The sequence below is a fragment of the Apteryx rowi genome, unplaced genomic scaffold (genome assembly GCF_003343035.1).
Source record: "Apteryx rowi isolate R43461 unplaced genomic scaffold, aptRow1 scaffold_17, whole genome shotgun sequence".
Classification (NCBI taxonomy): Eukaryota; Metazoa; Chordata; class Aves; order Apterygiformes; family Apterygidae; genus Apteryx; species Apteryx rowi.
Genome location: NW_020447974.1, coordinates 467,847 through 489,255, shown reverse-complemented (window position 1 = coordinate 489,255; position 21,409 = coordinate 467,847). Strand labels below are relative to the sequence as shown.

The 21,409-nt window shown below is 35.9% G+C and overlaps 1 protein-coding gene across 9 annotated transcripts in view; it reads right to left on the bottom strand.

The window, feature by feature from the left end:
* Positions 1–1,404: 1,404 nt before the first annotated feature.
* FAM214A (family with sequence similarity 214 member A) overlaps positions 1,405–21,409 on the bottom strand; it is a 47,772-nt gene continuing 27,767 nt past the window's right edge. For 6 of the 9 annotated variants that reach the window (XM_026060477.1, XM_026060472.1, XM_026060474.1 and 3 more), the window contains 11 exons: positions 18,112–18,296; positions 17,158–17,360; positions 16,376–16,501; positions 14,259–16,107; positions 13,627–13,743; positions 12,509–12,588; positions 11,745–11,853; positions 10,714–10,872; positions 8,464–8,532; positions 7,393–7,592; positions 1,405–2,008 (listed from right to left, as the gene is read on the bottom strand). In XM_026060477.1, coding sequence (XP_025916262.1) covers positions 1,855–2,008; positions 7,393–7,592; positions 8,464–8,532; positions 10,714–10,872; positions 11,745–11,853; positions 12,509–12,588; positions 13,627–13,743; positions 14,259–16,107; positions 16,376–16,501; positions 17,158–17,360; positions 18,112–18,296 — 3,251 coding nt within the window. In that variant the 3' untranslated portion in view covers positions 1,405–1,854. Of the gene's footprint in view, positions 2,009–7,392; positions 7,606–8,463; positions 8,533–10,292; positions 10,387–10,713; positions 10,873–11,744; positions 11,854–12,508; positions 12,589–13,626; positions 13,744–14,258; positions 16,108–16,375; positions 16,502–17,157; positions 17,361–18,111; positions 18,297–21,409 lie in introns of those variants that run through there. The other 3 variants (XR_003252603.1, XM_026060478.1, XM_026060479.1) reach the window with 3 other exon arrangements.

Genomic DNA, 21,409 nt, shown 5'->3' with positions numbered 1-21,409 from the left:
TATAGCTGAATTATGACTTTTCATTAAAAATGTTTCCTTTTTCATCCCTTATTTCATCAAGTATGTAAACAGATATGCACCACAACACAAATAAGTACTCTGAGGGTACCCGCTATTTGCTTGTGACTGAATAGTAGATACAAAGAAACTAGGAYGCATTCTCATTTTACCAGTCTAGATCCCAGTTACATACACAGTACAACTGTATTGACACTTCTGCTACCAAAAGAAACCTTTCCTTATTTTTACAGGACTTACAAATGACTAGAAATGGCAAAAAAAGATCTCTTCCTGTACAGTTCTTTCCAAGTCTCCGTAAAACAAATGCTAACCTTTGAAATTCCAGTGTAACAGAGGGAAAAATACTGCTGAAGTCGGAAATGGATTCTGTAATACCCGAACTTTGCCTTTCTGTAGCAACAGCTGTTTGAATATACAGTATCATAGTTTTAAGATAGTTGATAAGTATCATCTGGAAAGTCTGGTCTCCCTTACTTTCCCTGTCTGACTTCCTGGAGAGTTCATGATGCACTGACTCAACTAAGAAAAGTGTTGAATATACAACATGGACACTCACTCCTTCTCCAAAGTCTTCATCAGATAAGGATGTTATACTCCCAAATATGAACATCTCCTTTTATATTACTGACATTATGAAAAAATACAGTGTAAAAAATATATAACCCAAGATAAGACAGTTGAGATCTTGAGTAAATACCGTAAAACTGAAGCTGTTCATTATAGTAGATAGACCCCAAATATAATCAAATACTGCTACTTTTTCCCCCTCGGCTATGCAGTTTAACACTTAGCATAACCTTTTTATCTGATTGTGTTGTTTTAGGAATAACATATGTATTGGAAAGTATTTATTTGCCCAATGTAGCATTTCTAGCAAAACTTCCTATAGCCACCTAGTGGTCTAAATGGAATTGACCTGTTACAAATATTTCAGATTACATGAAGATCCTCCTTATCTAAAAAGAAAACAAAAAGTACCAGTTTCATAGCTTTTGCATATATTTAAGATATAAATACTAATTTGTTTGCACAGTACATCCTTTAACACAATCTGAGAAATCAAATATGGGGGAGGGAATTTTATGTGAAACATTCAAACTATTTATTAACAGAAAGGAATATTAAAATGTCCCTTTATGAAAGAAAGACATTGAGGGAGCAAAATATGAACTGAATCTGTGATCTGAATTCATGAGTAAATAAAGAAACATTCTGCACTACGGTTGCAAGTGCTATTAAACCTGTATGTGAGAAAGAGAAAAAGGGGAACATTACAGACAGAAAAGAAGTCAAATGCTTGCATAGTATGAAATGTTATGGAAGTTCAACTGTTGTCCCCATTTTCAATAAGTTAAATGAATATCACTTAAAACATCACACGGATTAAAGACATCTGTATATATTTCAGATTTCAATATTAATGCCAAAAATACATAGTATGATTTTAGATAGGATTTATGCTACATTAGAACACTAAAGACAAACATCACTTGAGTATTAAATGAAACATTAAATATTAAATAACTGAAAAATAAAATAAAAAGTGTAAACACTAAACTAAGTTGGGAATTTGCTATTGCAACACATCCAATGAAGTGGTTTTAACAGTACAAAAAGATTAGACTTAAGTATTTGTTTCCAGTCTACTTGGAATACACAAAGCTCATTCCAGAAAGCTTTACAAAACTGGTCCAGGATCACAGAAGAACCTTGCCTCTCTTGCGCGCTATTTTCATTCCTTTACAGATTTAACTTTATACTGTCATCTATACCAATCTTTGCTTTTAAGGAGTAATCAACAGTAAAATGAATACTTTAGTTTGCCATTGTTTGCTAACATCTTGGTGAAAACTGAGGATTTGTTGGAGATTCAGTGTAAGATTTGAGTTCATATGCAGCGCCACTATCAACTTCCATGGATTTCCGAGAGAACAGGAGCCTTACATCTCTGTGGAGGTAGATCTTTCCAGATTTAGAACTCTGGAACCTGAAAAGATATTTATCTGTATTATAAAACAAATAAAYGGAAAAAGATTCCTCTTAAATACTACTGTATTAAATGAATTCATTTAAGAAATTAAGGCCAGAAAACATCTGAACATACAAAACTAGTCCATAAGTAATCAGCATGTTAAAATTAAAGAAGAAAGAATAACCTGATCTTTTCTATCTACTTTATCTTCTTTGGCATTTAAAGACTCCATTTCCTAATTACCAATACGCTATATAGCTTTGGAATTGGCATGGAATATTTAAGGTCCACACTGCAATTACATATGTCATAGATTAAAGTTCTCAGCAACCTAGAAGGCAAAAAAGGATTCCTAAGCATGTGCTCCCAAAAATACACTACAGGTGGCCTAAGCATGTACAAAAGGGAACGTTCACATCATCAGCAATGGTGATCCCAAATACATATTTCAGTGCTAGCCATCATACAGACAGATTTCATTGCTCTCTTTATGAAAGTACCAGCAAGAAGTTTACTACTGCTTTAAACTACATGACAAATCTAAGTCGAACTCAAGAAGCAGTAGCTACAGGGGTCTCTACAGGCAGACAAAAAAAAAAAAAAGAGAAGCTTATGGCAAAAAATATGGAGCTATTTCACAGAGACCAGCTCACTGGCCCAAACAATGAAGTAAACAGTGGCCAATTGCTGGGCCTATTTACCTTGTATGCTGCCGCTAAACTGCCTACCTAATTCAGGTCCTCCAAGCCTGTCAGAAATGTGCCACTTCCACTCTCCCTGAGATTTCAAAACCACAGACAAGGAGAATACATTTGCACTCCAGAGAACTGTATTCTGTAGTCTCATCTGGCAGAGCTCCTTCATTTCTTTTCCTCAACCAGGAAAGGCAGGAATCCTAAGTAGTATTTCTTACGATAACTGAAAGCTGCAGAACACCATTGTGCATGTCATAGTAAGGGAGAAAACCTATTGCTACATAAGATAACATTATTACAAAAGCTCAGAAAGCAAGGCACACACAAAACCATACACTATATTATTGTGTACATTACAATTTGCACTGGTTTTTAATAAAAAATTACTCATTGACCACACTGAAACAAAAGTACTATCTCTATTTACACGAAGGCAATAAATAAGACATAATCAGAATGAAATTCAGAGAGGTAGGAGAAAAGAAGACAACCAGTAGGACAGAAGATCCAGCAAAGTTTAATTGTCTGGGACAGGCAGGATGTAGAAATGTGTTCTGTGTCACAGTTTCATTCAGACTAGTGAAGCAGAATAGCCTACAGTCAGCCCCTTAGCTAGACAAGGGAAAGTTCTCCTCTCCTGGATACCAGCTGTCAAGGGCACTAAATGTAGTGGGGTCTAGCAGAATGCTTCTGCTGGCTCCCAAAGAGCTCCCATCCATCATTATTTATTCATTCAATGCTGTCAGTGTGAAAGCTCTTTACCTAGTAGGCAAAGAATTTCTGTCTTAATTCCCAATTCTACCTTAAGAGAAGATTCTGAAGGAGAGCACAAGAAATAAGAGATGAGGAGCAAACTGAATACCACAAAAATTTAATTCAGCATGCATATAAGACATTTTTAAATAAAAAAATGTAACTGAAAGAGCTTTTGCAGCAAAAGCATAATTGACTACATTAATTCATATACAACAGATGCAGTTATGAAAGCATCATCATAAAGTAGATCCATATTATTCGTGTTTTACAGATGGGTCTATCAGAAACTAATAATCAAGGTCTATTTTTTCAACTTCTCAAGATCACTACTGTCAAGTAGTAGGAATTCTGCAAGATTCTCTTTGCCCAGTAAATATTGCTTCTCTGCAATTTGGCTTTTTTGAGTATGACACTCCAAGAAGACTGAAGGAAGATGAGTGGGAAACAGTTACAGAGTTTGGGGGATTTTTGTAAAGCCTCTGCTTCTATTGCCAATTTTTTTCTTTCAGAAATATTTACCATTGTAATTGGACTTGGAAACTTTTGCTTTTCATGCATACAAATATACTGGAATAATCAGAAGGCAACAGTCGCATACACCCTTGCAGGGTAGTCATGGAGTGGCGGGCCTGCGACTTGGTTTATACTGTGCCTGTGAGCTAAAACTTACAGAGCTCTGGCAATTCCAATAGCTTCATGCAAGGGAACCAAGAAAAACACAACAGAGAATTCTGACAGGTGCTATCTTAGGAACAATTTCAATATACAAATACAGGAAGGCTTAAAAACACAAATAACAGATGAGCTAGAAAGCTGCCACTGATGGCAGAGAAAAGAAACTTTAAATGATAAACATTATTGAAGAAATGACACATACAAGCACAAAAACGCTATACATTTTATAGGCCACCAAAATACACTATGAACAGAGCAAGCTACAAAAACAGGATATAGCAGAATAACCATAAAAATATATGTAGCAACACCTTTCCTCTTGCAAGTGGAAGAGACTAACCAATACAAGTGTAAATCATTAGAACTATGATATGAATTTCTAGATCACAAAAATTCTGACAGATCAGAAATATCAAAAAGTAACTAATAAATCAATAATAACAGGTGCCTTAGCTTCCACCTATAAATGTGTCATGTGTCACATCAGGAAAATATTCAAAAAAAGCTTCTCAACACCTCGAAGAATCACTATTTTAATCAACAAGTTTCAAGTTTACCCTCAATATAGTTTTCAGTAACATTTAGTTAATGAAAAAACAACCACTGCTTAGCCATTAAGCAACAGCAATTATAGCCCAATTATGCTCCATAAAATAAAGAGATGTAATATGTCAGTAACTAACACCGGATACCAAGCTTTGAAAACTTGAAAAATGCTAAGCTGTGGGCAGGTTAACTGTTTAATTGACTATGTATTTTGTTGCAGATTTAATTACAATGCAAAAATCATTGCTTGACAGTTGACAAATTTTTTTTCCCAAAAACATTTTCAAGAGACTACTTAAATTGCAAGCACAACTCTTGATCTTGGTATAGTAAAGAGAGCTTAGTTGTCGAGGCAAGTTACTCTTTATACCTCAATACGGTAGCTGTGAGTACAAATATGGTCTAATAGCATATCAAACAATTTCTCAAACRTACAAAAATGCGCATGTAAAAGCTGCACAGGCAATAAGTCTGACACTTCGTTTTAGTGTTTTAGAAAATCTCGCTGCCAATGTTAAGTTCCAGACCTCTGCAAGCATTGTTGCTGAATTACCACTTGAAAAAAAGCTTTCATAATGCGAGTGCWGACAGCAGTAATTAAGGCCTCACAAGCAGACGCTACCACAATGCAGCTTACTGTTTGTGACTTCCTTTGTATTGTTAGCAAAATTTCAACCTATAAGCTTAAGATACTTCTTTTCAAAAACTACCACAACTAAAAATGAAAAGCTGCTTGAAGCTAATTTGAGTAACCACAAAATTCTTGTCTACTTTTACACAGTTTTCAGTAAAATGATTTTGAAGAAACTTTGCTACTTTAAAAAATGAAAGGTGTTAAAAATAACATCTTTATATATGAATAATACACTACCAAAAACATTAACTCTCCCAATTAAAATCAATTTTTAATAAAGATAACTCTAGATAGACAGCAGAATCGTCTGTAAAGTCTGAAGTATTCTGTTCAATAACACTCAGACAGATCAGCTTAATTACTGTAATATTTCAAGCAGTTCTGCAGTTTTCTGTTTAATAACAGAACTGAAATGAAAAGGCCCACTGCTTGGTTCATCTCTGAAGCTGCCAGCATAGCCTGCACATACTCACTTTTCAGGATGAGCATCTAAGCTTCATAATTATGATACAGTTTGTTTTTCCAGCCAGAAACAGATACATTTCCAATTATACTTTACACATCATAATTCCACAAGTTGATCCCTATTGGAGGCCTGAATGCTGTGCTAAACTGTATAGGTATTTTCAAACTAAAAGCAACAGGACTGCTGCATTTGTATCTCTCAACAGATATCAAAAAAAGGAAGCTCATGAAAGACTTACTATCTGTAAAAGACGATGGAGAARAAAGTAGGTTTGCCTTGAAGCAGAACTAAGTCTGTCTAAAATGCAAATTTACAAACTATATTAAAGTACATTAAAGTAGAAACTAAGAGGGGACAGAAGTCTAACACACTTCATGCTTATATGCTAGGCTCAGTTCGCCACAGATTTTTCCCCACTTCTACAGCTGATACCTGTCCACAGTTCCTTTGCATTAGTTAGATCAATACTAGATGTGAATAGAGCCTTTTATTTGGGCTACACATTCTTTTTCAGAATTGACCCTCTCAAGAAAATTTTTAGAGGGTGGTTAAGCAAATTAGCGTGTCCTGGAAGGGTGAAGTTGAATCCAGACTAAAATTCAGAATGAAAACACAGTTCAACAGCCTCATCATGGTGCTATTTTCACACTCTAGTAAATGAAAGCACAATTTTTATGACCGTCAATATTTATTTAATGGGAAATCTTGGTCTGGAATCACTGCCATAGACAAAGTTGTGTTCGGAAAGTCTGCTTGGGAGAAGTCAATGCCATTAAACAGGAAAATAATAAGCACTGAAAGCAATTCTACAACTAGTTAAGGGAAAATTGAAAAGTTTAAGACATTTAATTTTGTTCTCCTCGCTAGCTTTAGAATATCAGCTATTGTCAGGTTTTAAAGTGGTGCAATCAAATCATTATGTCTGCATTTATGTGGTCTGTTTACTACAATAACGCCAGCAAAAGTCTGCAAACTGCAGAAGGACTAAGTGTATCAATTGTTTCTCATTTGTTTCTAATTGCAGCCTTCAAAGCATCCAAATAGTCCTAACAGTGTTTTGTTTCAGGCAGCACTTTGTAAATCATTTAAAAGGAAGATTGTCTTAATGTATTATAAAGTGACTGACTTATTAGTGGTATTGCAGCACTAAACAGATATTTACATTTTTACCACTAAGCACTGCATTTTTAGGAGTAACTCAATACTTTTCACATTAGAACCCATTCTGCTGAACAGGAAACATGCTAGGATATTGGCCACCACCTCTGCATCGATCCTTAGTTTTGGCTTTTACCCATATAACATCCACATTCACTCTTTCCTGTGACCTCAGAAACGGTACATTGATCCAGTCAGAACTACATCTCTCTTGGTAGGAAATAAATTAAGCTATACAAAAAACTTCAATGACAAAAAAGAGCTTTATATTTTAACTTTGTTTCTCCTCAGCAGAGTCCAAATTATTTATTAGCATTTCTTTCTCTACTGTCCAGCTTGAAGTCCAAGTTAGAAGTATTCTTTTTTTAAAATAAGCCTGTATACAAAAAGGCTGTCTGGCAAAGGAAAGAGGAGATAAATAACTTTTGGCAGGTGCTTGGAGTATTTCGCTTTACTCTGAGGAGCTTACCTCAGATGTATGAGGTAGCGTAGTAGCCTTTCTTCAGTCTGTTGAGTATTTTCTTTATTGACAGTTCTCTTGATTTCTCGTCTCACAGGAACAGAAAAAGTTCTTTGCCGTAGGAATGTTTGATGATTAGCTGGCATTTCTCTCAAGTCATAGATCACCACAAACATTTTCACCACAGTTTTGTTAGGGTTAAATAAGGTCTGAAAAGACAAACTGTTTAAGTACAATGGTCTTTAGAATTTACAAACTGAAAAAAGATTTCACCTTCCAAAATAGTCAAAATTTACAGACTGTCCTCTATGCATTTTGTTGTTGCTCCATACAGAAATATTTACACAAAAAACATACTACAGTTTTTCTGTTCTTCAACAGTTCAACTATTAGCAATTCCCATTTTTAAACATAACACTAATCATTATCTAATCAAAAACACTAGAATATGACTACTATTATTTGATAATCTGGATCCACATTTTGGTTTATTTCTTCAGTCAGCTTTTTGTCTATATTATTTTCTAGACACACAATATGCTTACAGGAAGCACAATGGTAGGCTTCACTTTTGAACACGCTTCACTTCTGAACATGAAATTAGCAGTTTGTTATTCTGGACTGCATTCTTTAAAGAAAGAGACAGTGTTGGTTTTAGGAGTAACTGTGATTTACTTTCTGATTTGATTATAAAAAGTAGGTGTTTTTAAATTATTTTTAACTGCTATGTAAATTATATAAAGCTGAATGTTTAATGTTGCCTTTAGAAGAATTTTTGAATTTCAACAGTGACCTAATTCATTACTTCTTCAAAGCTATTGTGCCACCAACTACTATCCTGAATCTTCAGTAACTGATTTTAAACCTCTTCATGGTACAGATGGGTTCAAACGTTTGGAGCTATTTTTGTCCCACAAATTACATACAGATTTATACTTTGAAAAATTAGAATACCACAGTACCTACAGAGATTCACATTTCCACTGCTTCATGACTATCTCTAATAAATAATCTAATTCCCTCTGCATGAATTCCTTGATATTAGTGGTTTTAATGCACTCAAATCTGCCAAGTACCTACCACTTGTATTGTTCCTGAAGGCGGTACCCGATAACCCCTTTTACCAAGGGACTCTAAAGTAATAACACCCTAAAAAAAATACACAAATTTAGTTCAAGTCAAGATATTAAGAAATGAAAATACTCTATTCATGTAATTGTACTTATTCTAAAAACAATAAACAATGTATTAAAGAATTGAGAAGGCAACACACTTAAGATGCAGTTAAAATCAACAGTAGGGGCCTTACAGATACATTGGCAGATCATTAAAAGCTGTGCAATAAGGGGTACATTCTCCTCTTGAAACAATAGCCAAGTTTCCACATCTTCAGACTAGTAGTCTGGCAGATACAGAGAAGTAAGGCTTTTTTCTTAAAATTAAAGACTTGTACCTTCCTTCCCATTTTCAGATGGCCTGTAATTGCACCAATAACACTCCAAACTTCACAGAACTAATTCCTGCTTTTCAAAGATAGTAGACGCATCTAAACTTCCACCCTAATTCAACACTTTAGCAATGATGTAATTTGCTTTTGTACCATCTGTGATCTATAGAATACCTGACTTTTCCACATGCCATGCACCGGGGAACTTGTTCTGCTTTACCAATGCTGAGGTCACCATTAAGGTATTGCAGTAGAGTGCATGTTTGATTAAACTGCGGTGCACAACCATTGTCACGCACTGAAGAGGACATACGAAAAACTCCCCCCAAACCCAGAGCAGAGAAACTAGCTATGCAAATAGAAACAATGTTTTTGATGATGGAGGCACTATATAAATGTTATATTAATCCTATGAGACTCAACCATAATAGCATGTTTACAGCATGTGGAAAGAATGAAACAATGACATCCAGCTAGTAAAATAAGCAATGCTACTTTAACCATTTGCGGAACAAATTCCTTCAGGACCTGGAAAATCATGTGAAAAAACAGAAAGATGAAAGCAAAAAAATAGATACTTCTTTTACAAGTTTAAACTGTATTACTCAAACTTAACTTGCAAAGCCATTTCATTTCCTTTTCTGAATACTTTCAAAAACAGAAGGTCAAAAACATGGTAAAGTGCCATGAATTCTAAATATCAAGATGATAGGTTGTTCAATACTTTACTTGCATGTTTAAACAGACTATTTATCACATTAGACACAAACATACATACTAAAACCTCTCTTAAAATTAGATCTGTCAGCGAAGTAACATTGACGTTACTTAACAGGCATTCAAAACAAATCTATCTGACTGATTCAATGTTAGCATACAACAGATCTTTGCTGTTTGCAAGGTAGCACCTTAGGCATCCAAAAAAACTGTCATTATAGAAAAGCAGAACAGAATTAATACATGGATATTAAGAACACAGGTAGTGTGTCAGTATAAAGATTAGCAAACTAAACAGCTGGTGAGAATTATTTGTGTCACACTAGCTCAGATAGCATTTGGTTAAAAAGCAAGGGTTAAACAACTTTTGAGTCTCAGTTCTCCATCAGCAATTGTACCTTGGCCTACACCTAAGCCACTTGCTGGCAAAGTGGTTAGCTGCCTGGCGTAGGAGCTCCTTGCACCAGTAAGATGTATCCAGTTAAGTGTAGCTATTGCCTCACTGCCTATTTTAGGTAAGCTGGATAAAAGACATTGCAGGGGCTGATCACTCAAGTGTGGAGGAAGACAAATATGTTCAATATCCCAAGATCAGAGGAGCTGGATGGTGGAGCAGAGAAACGTGAGAAAGAATACTAGTTTGGGAAAGGGAAGAGAGGATGGAGGATGAGAAGAAGCCCAACTGAAGGCAGCTGAAAATACCCCAAATCCCTCCAAAGCCCCACTTCCTGAACTCTATACTCACCTAGCTCTTGTTCTTCATCTCCAGCCGTCAGAATTTAATTCCCCGCATTCTGAAGCCAACTCTGTCTCCAAGTAAAACTTGGGGGTTTTGCAGCCTCAAAGGATGAAGGCAAAAATATCCTTATTCTTGACTTCCAGTGCCCTCAATTTTACCAGTTTTGCTGAGAAACTCTGAACTAGCTCGGGATTGTTTGCATATGTTAATATGCTAAGTACAAAACACCTCAGCAAAAATTAGGGTTATATACTTTAATACAATAATTAAACTTAAGTTAGACAAGTTCACCTGTCTACAAGCTATAATCAGCTTTGTTTCAGGCTAGCCTTCCAGGGAAAAAGTGACTATTGTATTTGGCCTTCAAATGCTACTTTGAGTACTACTGGGATTGAACAGAGGAAAAATAATTCAACCATATACTTACCATGTAAGGAGAGGGTGCGTTATCATCTGACACGCTGTAGAATGACACTTCAACTGGAAGAGTCATGTGAGTAGGACAAAAGACTCCACTTGCTCCCACTTCCGCTGTGAAACCATCAACAACACCTAGAGGGTCTAAGCGGAAATTCAAGACAGACTCCTGAAAAATCAAAACATACACAGTTTAGGTTAGGAATGCCTCACATAATATCTAACAAAACTAATCAGCAAATAAGCAGTTTATATAAGAACTTGGGTCTTACAGTCTTTTGTAAGGTGACCTACCAAAAATCACAACCACAGCATAAGATTACCATTAACAGAGGAACATTATGCAAGATGATATTGGTTTAAAGAAAAGTGTCATAAAAATCCAAACTGAATTCTACTGAAATCTGTGCAATTCTGCAGTAGGATTTATGCATGGTTTTCCTGGACATGTGCAATCTCAAAAATTAGTAAACTGCAATTTGTAATTTTTCTCAAAGTATTCAATACATATTTCACAAAGAAAAGTACAGTGCAACCAGTAAATGCAATACCTCTTAGTTGTTAAATTTTGATACGCTACCTGAAGTAAAAAGTTCTAGGCTATACCTCCAATATGTTGTTTACTATACTAATTAATAGAGCTTTTGTGATATATTAAGTAAATTTTAAGTGTAAAATTGTTAGAATCCATTTTTTCTAATTATTTATACCATAAATATGAACAGTTACAGGATGTTAACTCTCATTTAAGACAACAGAACACCTCCTGATTTGACCATAGTGGGAATTAAACTTACCCCTTAAAGTTACAAGGAACTTATTGTTTCTCTATCTCTGATTTTATATTATTAACCTGAGACAGAACATGTCCAGGGAGTTAAATACATGCCTTTATAGCTGGAAATTAAAACAAATTTTATTCAATTCAATTATGAACTTCCACACTGCAATCAGACAGGAATTATCCACATTAATGCACTTTAAAAAGCAGTACAGAAGAATAATAAAAATACCACAAGATTTCTAGAGAATATGCAATACCTCAAAGTTTCCCAGAAGGCTAAGACTTGTTACTGGTGGAGCACTAGAACTTAGAAATGGTTTCCCATGGCTGTCTGGATCACTGTCTCTGTTTATACATTGTTGAGGGCTATTTAAAAAGAAGACAGAATAAATATAAAGCATGAATGCAATTTGCTTTTGTTTTCTGGGTATAAACAGCTCTAGAATGCCACAGCCATCTCCCATCCATGCAGCAGGCTCTCAGATATAAGGAGATTTCAACATTTATCTCAAAAGATCAGGGAGACTAGCCATCCCTAGCCTATGCTGGAGCCACCTGAGCAGTTTTCTTACCACTAACAACATAAAACAGACATAAATTCTTTCTGCTTGGCCAACTGAGACAACTCTGAAATGACTTCATGTTGCAGAGAAATAAAATAACCAAATATGGACATATGTTTTCATAATATTTAAATTTTTGTGACAATTCAAAAAGATAGAAACCATACCACAATTATCTACCTTTGTTGCACAGTCAGATGGTGATGTTAGTTTAATGGATGAAAAAAGGGGATCATGAAAGAAAATCTGTCCGACTAATGCGCCATTCTAAGAAGCTGAAATCTAATGTCTCTGCACAATTGCAACAAAATTTGAAAATCATTATTTCAAAATAAGGATTCTTTTGAAAAGCACCCCCATGTTCTGTCTTTGTTAACTTGCTTTATTGCTGCATACAGGTATGTATACACATTTTACTTCCAAACAAATTCTCAAAGTTTCTCGTAATTAAAATATACCTTCTTGCAGACAAACATTTCAATCGTAGCAGTGATGAGTCCAGATCAAAGCACCCAGACTGTGTTTTCCTTTGAGGAACCTCAAGAGGAAAAGAGAATGTTAATTTGAACTCTCTATCTATAGGAGGCACTATTCTGAGTTTAGCAAGAATTTTAATGGCATTACAAAATTATAAAAACAAGGCAGAAGAGTCATTTTTACATATTCTAAACTTAATGAAGAAAATTCTTAGATTATTTAATACCAATACTGTCAATTCTGATTAAGAAGGACTTCTTACAAACACCAAAATAGAAATCTGATCAGTATAAAACAGTCAGAAGCTTCCAGAAGAATATGAAACCTAAACAACAAAAACTAATTCTACTCCAAAATCACTGTCCAGTTCATTTAAGAAACTGAACATCTCTTTGGAATGACACAGAATATTAAATGTAAATAAGCTGTACCAATTTCTGTCAGAAACCTCCAAAAATATGACATGCTTTACAATGCACCAAATAATAAAAAATATATATATGTTGATTACAGAATATCAGTCACTACTACTGCATTTTTAATTGGGACTGCCTTTTGGCTTAAAAGTCCCAAATAATATACCAAAACTATACTTTCCCAAGGTCTGCCCATCTTGTCACAGCAGTTTTATATCTAATCAATCAATGACATCTCTGATTACTGAAGAATATACCTTACAAAACAATCACAGAAACAAAAGCTTTGGAATAATAGGCTACCAAGTATTAATAACTTGCACAAAAAGTCTTAAATGACAAAATATGCTAGCTCATACTTAAAACATCAAGCTTTAAAATGCTTTCTTTCATGCTCTAAAACAGCACCAAAGCATTGTTTGCTATAGAATTTTCTAATATCAACTTTTGTTACTCGATATCATCAACAAATAACTCTCCAATATTTTCATTCCCAGAACTATCATTCAACTTGAGTATTAACTCTCAAATTTCCACTAGCAAGAGTATTCATTCTATGACACTGAAAGTAAATACAAACACTTCATCTAAACATTTTGTCACATTTTCTACAATACACAGGTATTTAAAGAATAAAATATTTTCTTTCTCATTTGAAAGTTATAATTTCAACAGTAGCTTACAGGACTTGAAAGTAGAGGCAATCCAGTTCTGGGATGAAAAGCCTTGGTTGAAGTTCCATCCAAGGATCGAAAATTGTGTTTCCGCCATATATTTGTATTTTTGAGAGATGGTACTTTCTGTGAGCAAAACAAATTTACTCAAGGTATTGGTATACCAAGGTATTTATTCAAGGCTTGCTTTAGCAGAAAAGAAAGACTTCTGAAACAGGTGAATCTGCACCACACTAGCATTTTAGGAAATATTCTGAAGAAGTTTCCTTTTGACTCTGTGTAAAATCACTAAAGATTGTTCACTTTTTAATCACAACATACCACGTACAGACAGTGGTATATTTATAAGGAACAGGATGTCTAACTGCCTCTGGAAACTGTCAGTAATAATGCTATTACAGGAAGCAGAATGAGACAATGTTCTTCTAAGCCTTAAACATATAATTAAGAAAGTGTGCATGTGGGTTGCTACAGGGACAAACTTCACTTCAACCTCAAAGCAGACAACCGTACCGCACTGTTTCATATAAAGTCAGACATAAATCCCTCTTGATATTGACTCTTAGCCGATCCTGAACATACTCACAAGTTATCTGACTAATAGCAGCCAATGCATTTACTCCTTTTATTCGTGTATTTACCTGCACATCTGGGTTCTTCAGCCGTTCACATTTTACTAAGCAGTCTTCTATAGATTTCTTCTGAGAACTGCTTTGTAAATCAAGGCCTATTGGGTCTTCATTCTCATCATGCGTAGTTTTTGTTTTATCTTGTTTGTTTTTGTTTTTGAAACTATCATGGTCTTTATTTAAATAATTTTCAATACTAATAAGTTGAGTATTTTGCTCATAAATATTTGGTTTTTTTGAGTCTCTGTCTAAACACTTGAGCTCATTTTTGTGCAAAGAGTCAGATGCCTGCATCACAGTTGCTTTTTTTGTACCTTCAAGTATTCTGCATTTATCTATCTGTAAATTGTTAAAACTGTCCGTGCTGTCGTTCTCACTAATGACTGTTCTTTCTTTAAGTTTATTTGTGCAAATCTGTTCATCAATGCTGCTTAAATTTGAACACTGTTTAATTCTATTGGTTATTTGGTCTTTCTGTGCATAACCAGAATGTATCATTTCCAATTTATCTGACAATTCAGATTTATTTTCTTTAATACAAGATGATGATGCATGCATATTAGTAAATGAATGAGAAGTTTTATTTGAAGTCTGATGAAATGCATTTCGGACAGCTTCACTGGGTTTTGCTAAAAGCAATTTTCTTCTTGCTTGGAGTTTTACAGAAGCCTTCAATTCACCATCAAGTCTAGAAGGACTAACAGGAGTATCAGGTGTTCTCATCCTTGATTTACTGTTATCTTCTATCAAAGAAAAATCAGATTTAGCAAAAGAAACAGAAGATCTTTCCTTGCCTTTCTTCAGCAAATTTTCATCTTCATATGTACTTCGGAAAATTTTTGAAGAACCTGCACTAGTTTCCTGTACTTTGAATGGATGCCCAGTAAGATGAGAAGTAGCTGGATCACAATGAATCAGGTGTTGGGCAATCCTTGCTATCACTTCCTGCCGCTCCTGAAGCAGAGAATCTATCAAAGGATTGCTCTCTCCTACAGACTGACGGCCACAGCGGTTCACTGGAACATGAGGACCAACCAGTGTGATCTCTGGTATTGCTCTAGTTTTGCCTTCGCCACCATCATCTGGTATTGCATTATCTAAGTCGGCAACAGAAACAGAGGAGGTTTCCTTGCCTTTCCTTGGCAAGTTTTCATCTTCGTAAGTACTCCGAAAAGCTTTTGATGTAGCCGAGCGGGTTTCATGTATGTTGAATGGACGTCCATTAACTTGTGAAGTAGTTGGATCACAGTGAATCAAGTGCTGAGCAATTCTTGCTATGACTTCTTGTCGCTCTTGAAGTAAAGAGCCTATCAAAGGATTGGTTTCTCCTGTGGACTGATGAGAACAATGACTATTCGAAACACGAGAATCAACCAAGGAAAAGGATTTAAAAGTTCTGACAGATGTTTCATGAGATTGTGTCTTATTGTCTGCTGTAGCATTATAGCACTGAACTTTAGACTGCGATGCTCCAAAGTCAGATCCAAAACCAGTAGATGGATAAAGTTTTAAACTTCTGATAGATGYAGTAATTTCAGGCGACTTTTTTACATTAAGTAGGCCTTCAGGTGCCATTGTCCATGTTTGTTTCCCACACATGCGCTGCGAACTAGACGTACTGCATTGTTCTACTGCAATGGAATCACTGCGCTGATGTAATTTATGCTCTTGCATCCTCTTCTCATAAAAGCTAAGGTTGGTGTGAATACTACATGTCAAAACCGGGTAGTTAGATTGTCTAGGCAAGGACTGGACGCTGACTTTCAAGGCCACATTGTGAGAAACATTAGGAACAGGAAATACATGTTCAGTTGGTGTCTGGGAGAATGTCCATTGCAGGTCTACATCTGCAGCACTTACTCTGAAACAGAAAAGCGCTTTTACAGAAATACCTAAATAAAAAGTCTTTATTAATCTACTTCATAGCACCAATTTCTAAGACAAAGTATTAAAGACACCAGCAACTCTCACACTTTGCAAGGTATATGAATTACATACAACCATCAGAACATGCAGCCCAACAACATGCACATTCTGAAAGCAAACAGGAAAACAGGTGGAAAGAATGATTTTAAGATGAGCTGCAACAACCTGCAAATAGCAAACAAATTCTTCTGTCTCAGACGTACCTGTACAGAATGTTACGAGGAACAGCACCATGTGAAACACTTAGCCAAGCACTTAACTGAGAGAAGAAAACAAAAGACCGAACAGCCAGTAAAAGGGTCTTCTCTTCAATAAATCGATCTCCACTTCTAAAATATATTAGAAGAAACAAGAGGATGTTGGTAAAAATATTCACAGAAAATTGAATTTAACAAAATCAAATATTCTTTCACAACAAGATCTGTTGCTGTCCTCCTTCCTTTTTCCACTTGCCTCCTCTCTCCAGATTATACTATCATCTCTCAAGTAGAAAGTTAAATGCTTTCAAATACCTTGTAGGAAATTCCAGTCTTAAAAACATATACTGTGTTATATTGTTAGAATATTCTGCACTAAAAACTGGAAGACAAATTTATTTTCAGATTTTCATTCTGAAAATAAAATACAGCTGGATCAAGTAAAACAATTAAACTCTTCCGGTGTTTTAAAAATTATACAGCACAATTTGTTCCTATCTACACAACAACTTAAACAACTTAAGTATTTAAAACATAAGAAAAATGCATAAAAATTACCATTTCAGCTAGGAGCATTTTTTACTCTATTTTACACAATGTACATTGCAGAAAGTATGAGCACAGACAAAGCAAGATTAAAAGATGCTCAGTTTTTACTGGTAAATAGTGGTTTTCTCAGATCAATCATAATGGTAAGGGGCCAATTTAAAAACACTAACAAAGTAGTTTAATAAGTTAAGAATGGTAAGATTCTTGCAATCATCAGCTAATCCTAATATCCAACTTACTGTCGAGGAACTGGTTCCAAAATCCACCTTTCTAACAACAATGCATCTTGTTTGATTGCAGGATCATTTAAATCATTCCCCTCAGTGTTAGGTCCTTCATCACTATAGCAACAGTCTGGAAGTAGCATCACTTCCACCATGATTGGAATATTGTTTTTCCACAGTAGCATAACCTCAGATCTGGTTCGCCTAGCTTGACGACACTGAGGGAAAGAAAACATGTCAACACATGCAAGCCATAAAAATACTAGCCAGATTTAAATCTAATTTAAAAATATGTTTCAAAGTTTTGGAAAAGGGTAAGGGTCAAATCCTGTAGACAATGTTTTACCAAATCACAGGTAAGATCCCAGAGCTATTAAATGAAAAATAATGGTTGCAGTTTGAGCAACTTCTGTGCAGAAAAAGAGTTCATATATATAAATTTCCCCAATCATCACACTTTTCTGCATGAACAACAACTTAAATTCCCACAGCACTTAGGATCTTTTCCTTGAGAGATAGGATGTTCCAACCTTACTCCAAAACACTTGACTAGTTAGATTTGATCATATTCATGTTTTTGGATCTAACCTTTCAATTACTTAACTTTTCAAGACCACCTGGAAAAGCAAAAAGAGTAAGGCAAGTCAACCTACACTTAAAAAAAAAAAGGACTAAGAATGCTAAGTATAGTGCTTGAAATTTTGCATAATAAAGATTCAAACAGGTACTGTATTCAGACAGTCTTACAGAAGTTTATACACAAGGATAAAAGTCTTAATGATCTCTCATTTTAAGGAGATCTATTATTAGTACTGTACTGAGTTACATACTTGTTTAAACACAGAAATGACAAAGTAATTGTTATTCAGTGCCTAATTGTGAATTTGCTGGGGAGTTTCTCAGTTGATCTTAATCACGATAGCAGCGATGTACTCCATGTTACTTATAATAAAATGGGTATCATCATACCTGAGCCAGTTTGTCACTGCATTCATGCTTAGTTGTTGATGGCTGACTTGATTGTGCTGGAGGGCAATGAAAACCCTCTGTTCTACCCTTTATGGAGTATTCGGGTGTTCGACCTTCAGTAATCAACAAGGCCAAGGAGACCAGGAACTCCTCAGCTTCATATTCAAAGTATTCATCTAAAGTATCTGTCATTTCAAAAAAACAAAAAATAATGACATATGCTGTATAACAATGCTGCATAACAAGTATTTAACTGTTTGCCATCCCTACAGTTCATTTCAATTTATATTTGAAACATTAACTATGTAAAATGGATGTTCCTATCAGATGACTGCATTCCTATAAGGTTCAAATTATTGTACTATTGTAATACATCTTTGCTCCTTTCATACAAGCAGACAAAGTTTGAAATACTCTAATGAAAACACCTCATGTAGYAACTGCTCAATTCACCAGATTTCAGTGCTGTTAAGAAATAATTGTGCTGTGAACCACAGCTGAATCATAGCTTTTCTAAAATAGAAAAAAGTTGCTTGGGTTCTAATGGAGGAAGGCTAATGGCAGTATGACTTGGCATCATTAATGCCATGTGATGGATATAAAGAGAAGCCACAATACATAACATAATGCATGAAAAATTGAATAGGAAAAAAAATAGAAGAGTTACTTCTATGAGGAAAAGCGGGACACAATGTTCTTTAAGATTTGTATTGTGAATTCCTCCTGCTCAGAGCAGGGGTTACTTAAGACAGTTCCATTTTTAGTTAACATTACCAGCCTTCACACAGATAAAAGGTTCATGAGGAACATACACAGTATTCATTGTTTTGTACAATGTTCAGTCCTAACTAGTGCAAAGAATTAAAACTCAACAAGTCTCAGTAGACAAAGCAGCAGCTGGCATTGCTCTTCATAAATTACCCTGACACACTCAATTCCAGCAGATGCATGATGCAACACTCCCCTTATTTTGTGGAACTTTACAGAACCTCCTCCTCCTCCTCCTCCTCCCCCCTCATCATGAGGATGTCACACATCATTCACACAGATGCCAGTGTAACCAGATCATATCAGTCCCTGCGTGCTCAGATATGCTTAAGTATCAAAATGATTTAGTTACTCAAGAGGTTACAGAAAAACCTCTCTTCCTATAAAGCTAAAATATATTCACTTCAAACTCTATTTTAAGAGCAGTGAAGAAAAGCAGGTAGGGGCAAGGCTGGCAGGGATTCTTTACTTCTGTGGTTTTTATGCTTTAGATGAACAAAAACACATGACATCTTCATAATTTTAGCTTAAGTTTCCTATGTTATCCACCAAAACAGAAGTGCCAATAGGCATAGAATTAATTTCTATTCATGAYTGTTTTGATTATGGTGCATGAAATACCTTTCCACTCAGAAAAAAAAGTAGTTAGGAGGTGTTTTTTGTCTTCATTCCCTAGTACCATACCATTTAGCAAACATGGTAAGACAGACTTGAGAGATCTATATAAAAAGGGATGTATTCAACAAAAACTCCAATTTTAAGTGCAATTACCTGCATATGCAAGTTGTAAAGTGTGTAAAACTAGCTTTTACATGTACATATTTGGCTAGCCCAGGCTTGCATTTCAGGGACCCCAGGGCTGGTAGACTATGTGGAGAGCTGCATGAGGTAAATAAAAAAAATAAGCCTACTGTCAGGAAACTAAGTTCGTTATACAGGAGTCCGCATCTTTATGGAATTTTTTTCCCTGCCTTCTTAAAGGAATGCACTTTTTCTATAGGCAAGTAACACAGATGAGAACAGGATACAGGGCATTCATTTGGGGTACACTCTCTACCTCAGTGAATTATACAACTCCTTTTGGCAGCAAGAAGGGCTAATAACCCAAACCTTCTTCCTACTGCATCGTGGCATCCATCGCACGTACACAGCCCGTGTGACACTTCTGAACAGCACCATACATAGCGCGTGCGCACACACACACACACACACACATCCCCCCAAGGTCTCTGACCACTGCCGGCAAGAACAGGTGCCAGGTGCTGCATTGCCCCAGCCACAACAAGCCCCACAGCCTGCTTACAGCCCCATAGAGCGAGGGGAAAGAGCCCCTCTGGGAATGGCAGCCYGCTCCCAGGGGCCTGCCCGCCGGCAGGAGGATGGGACCTGCCTGTCTGCTGGGGCTGCTGAGCACCCACAGACCAGCGAGGGGGCAGAGGCCTCAGAGAGCAGGCTGCTGCTGCCCGAGCATCTCATCTCGCCACGGCCAGCCCTCGGGCAGAAGAAAAGCCAGAGGCAGCCCAYGGCATAGATGAATTACCCTGGAGGGCCCCATATGGCACATGAACTATACGTTAAATCATCTGGCATGAGTTAAAATGCTCATTCATCTGAGAGATGACAGAAAATTACCAATAAAGCGTGCCTGAAAGATTAAAGGAATAGTAAATAACAAAGAGGACAAGCCACTTATGTAGTGATATGAGTCACCTACAAAATGAGGCACCTGCAAAATTTTTTTTTCCAGCTAAAAGGCCGGTCAACAATAGGGAAGGCATACTGCAGGACAGGGAAATAAGATTTGGAAAGACTCAGAAAAGGATTTAGATATTATAACTGACAAAAAAATAATTTGCAGTATTATCCTGCTGCCGATACAAGCACCATGCTCATCTTTATATGTCTGAAGGTCAGGGTGATTTTAATGGAATAAGTCACGCTGGCAGAGATCACCACTGCAGTACTTTGGAGTACTTCTTCTACTCTGATGTGCAAGTTTCAAAAAGCTAGAAAGTGCTCAGCAAGAGTTACAAGAATTTAAACAAGAATTGCCTCAGGATTAGCAGACTAAGCAGAAGGGGAAAGAAGACACTCATCCTTAAGAAAGTGTTTGAGAAATTCTGTCTAGTTAAAATATGCAAAAATACTCTAGCTTTCAAGAAAAAAGGCAAAGAGCTTTGATCAAGATCTGCAAGAGCTTGTGCAAACAGATCGTATCTAAGTCAAACATTTTCTTACTGTAACAGAAAAGTGCAGAGTAAGGGGTGACACCTGAGAATTTGCACTAGAAAAATTTAAATGGCAAGTAACAGTAAAATAGACATGACCTTTAATTAACATTAACAACTTACCACACAAAGCTCTCTTTTATAGAAGGAATCTATACTTGATCAGAAGTTTTTGGCCTTGACACGAATTAATAGATACATTCTATTACCTGAGTGGTTATGCACAGCCAGTTAGGTTCAGTTAAAAAGAAAAAAAGAAATGGAGAAAAAGAGAAAAGAAAGAAAAGAGGAGAGAAGGGAGA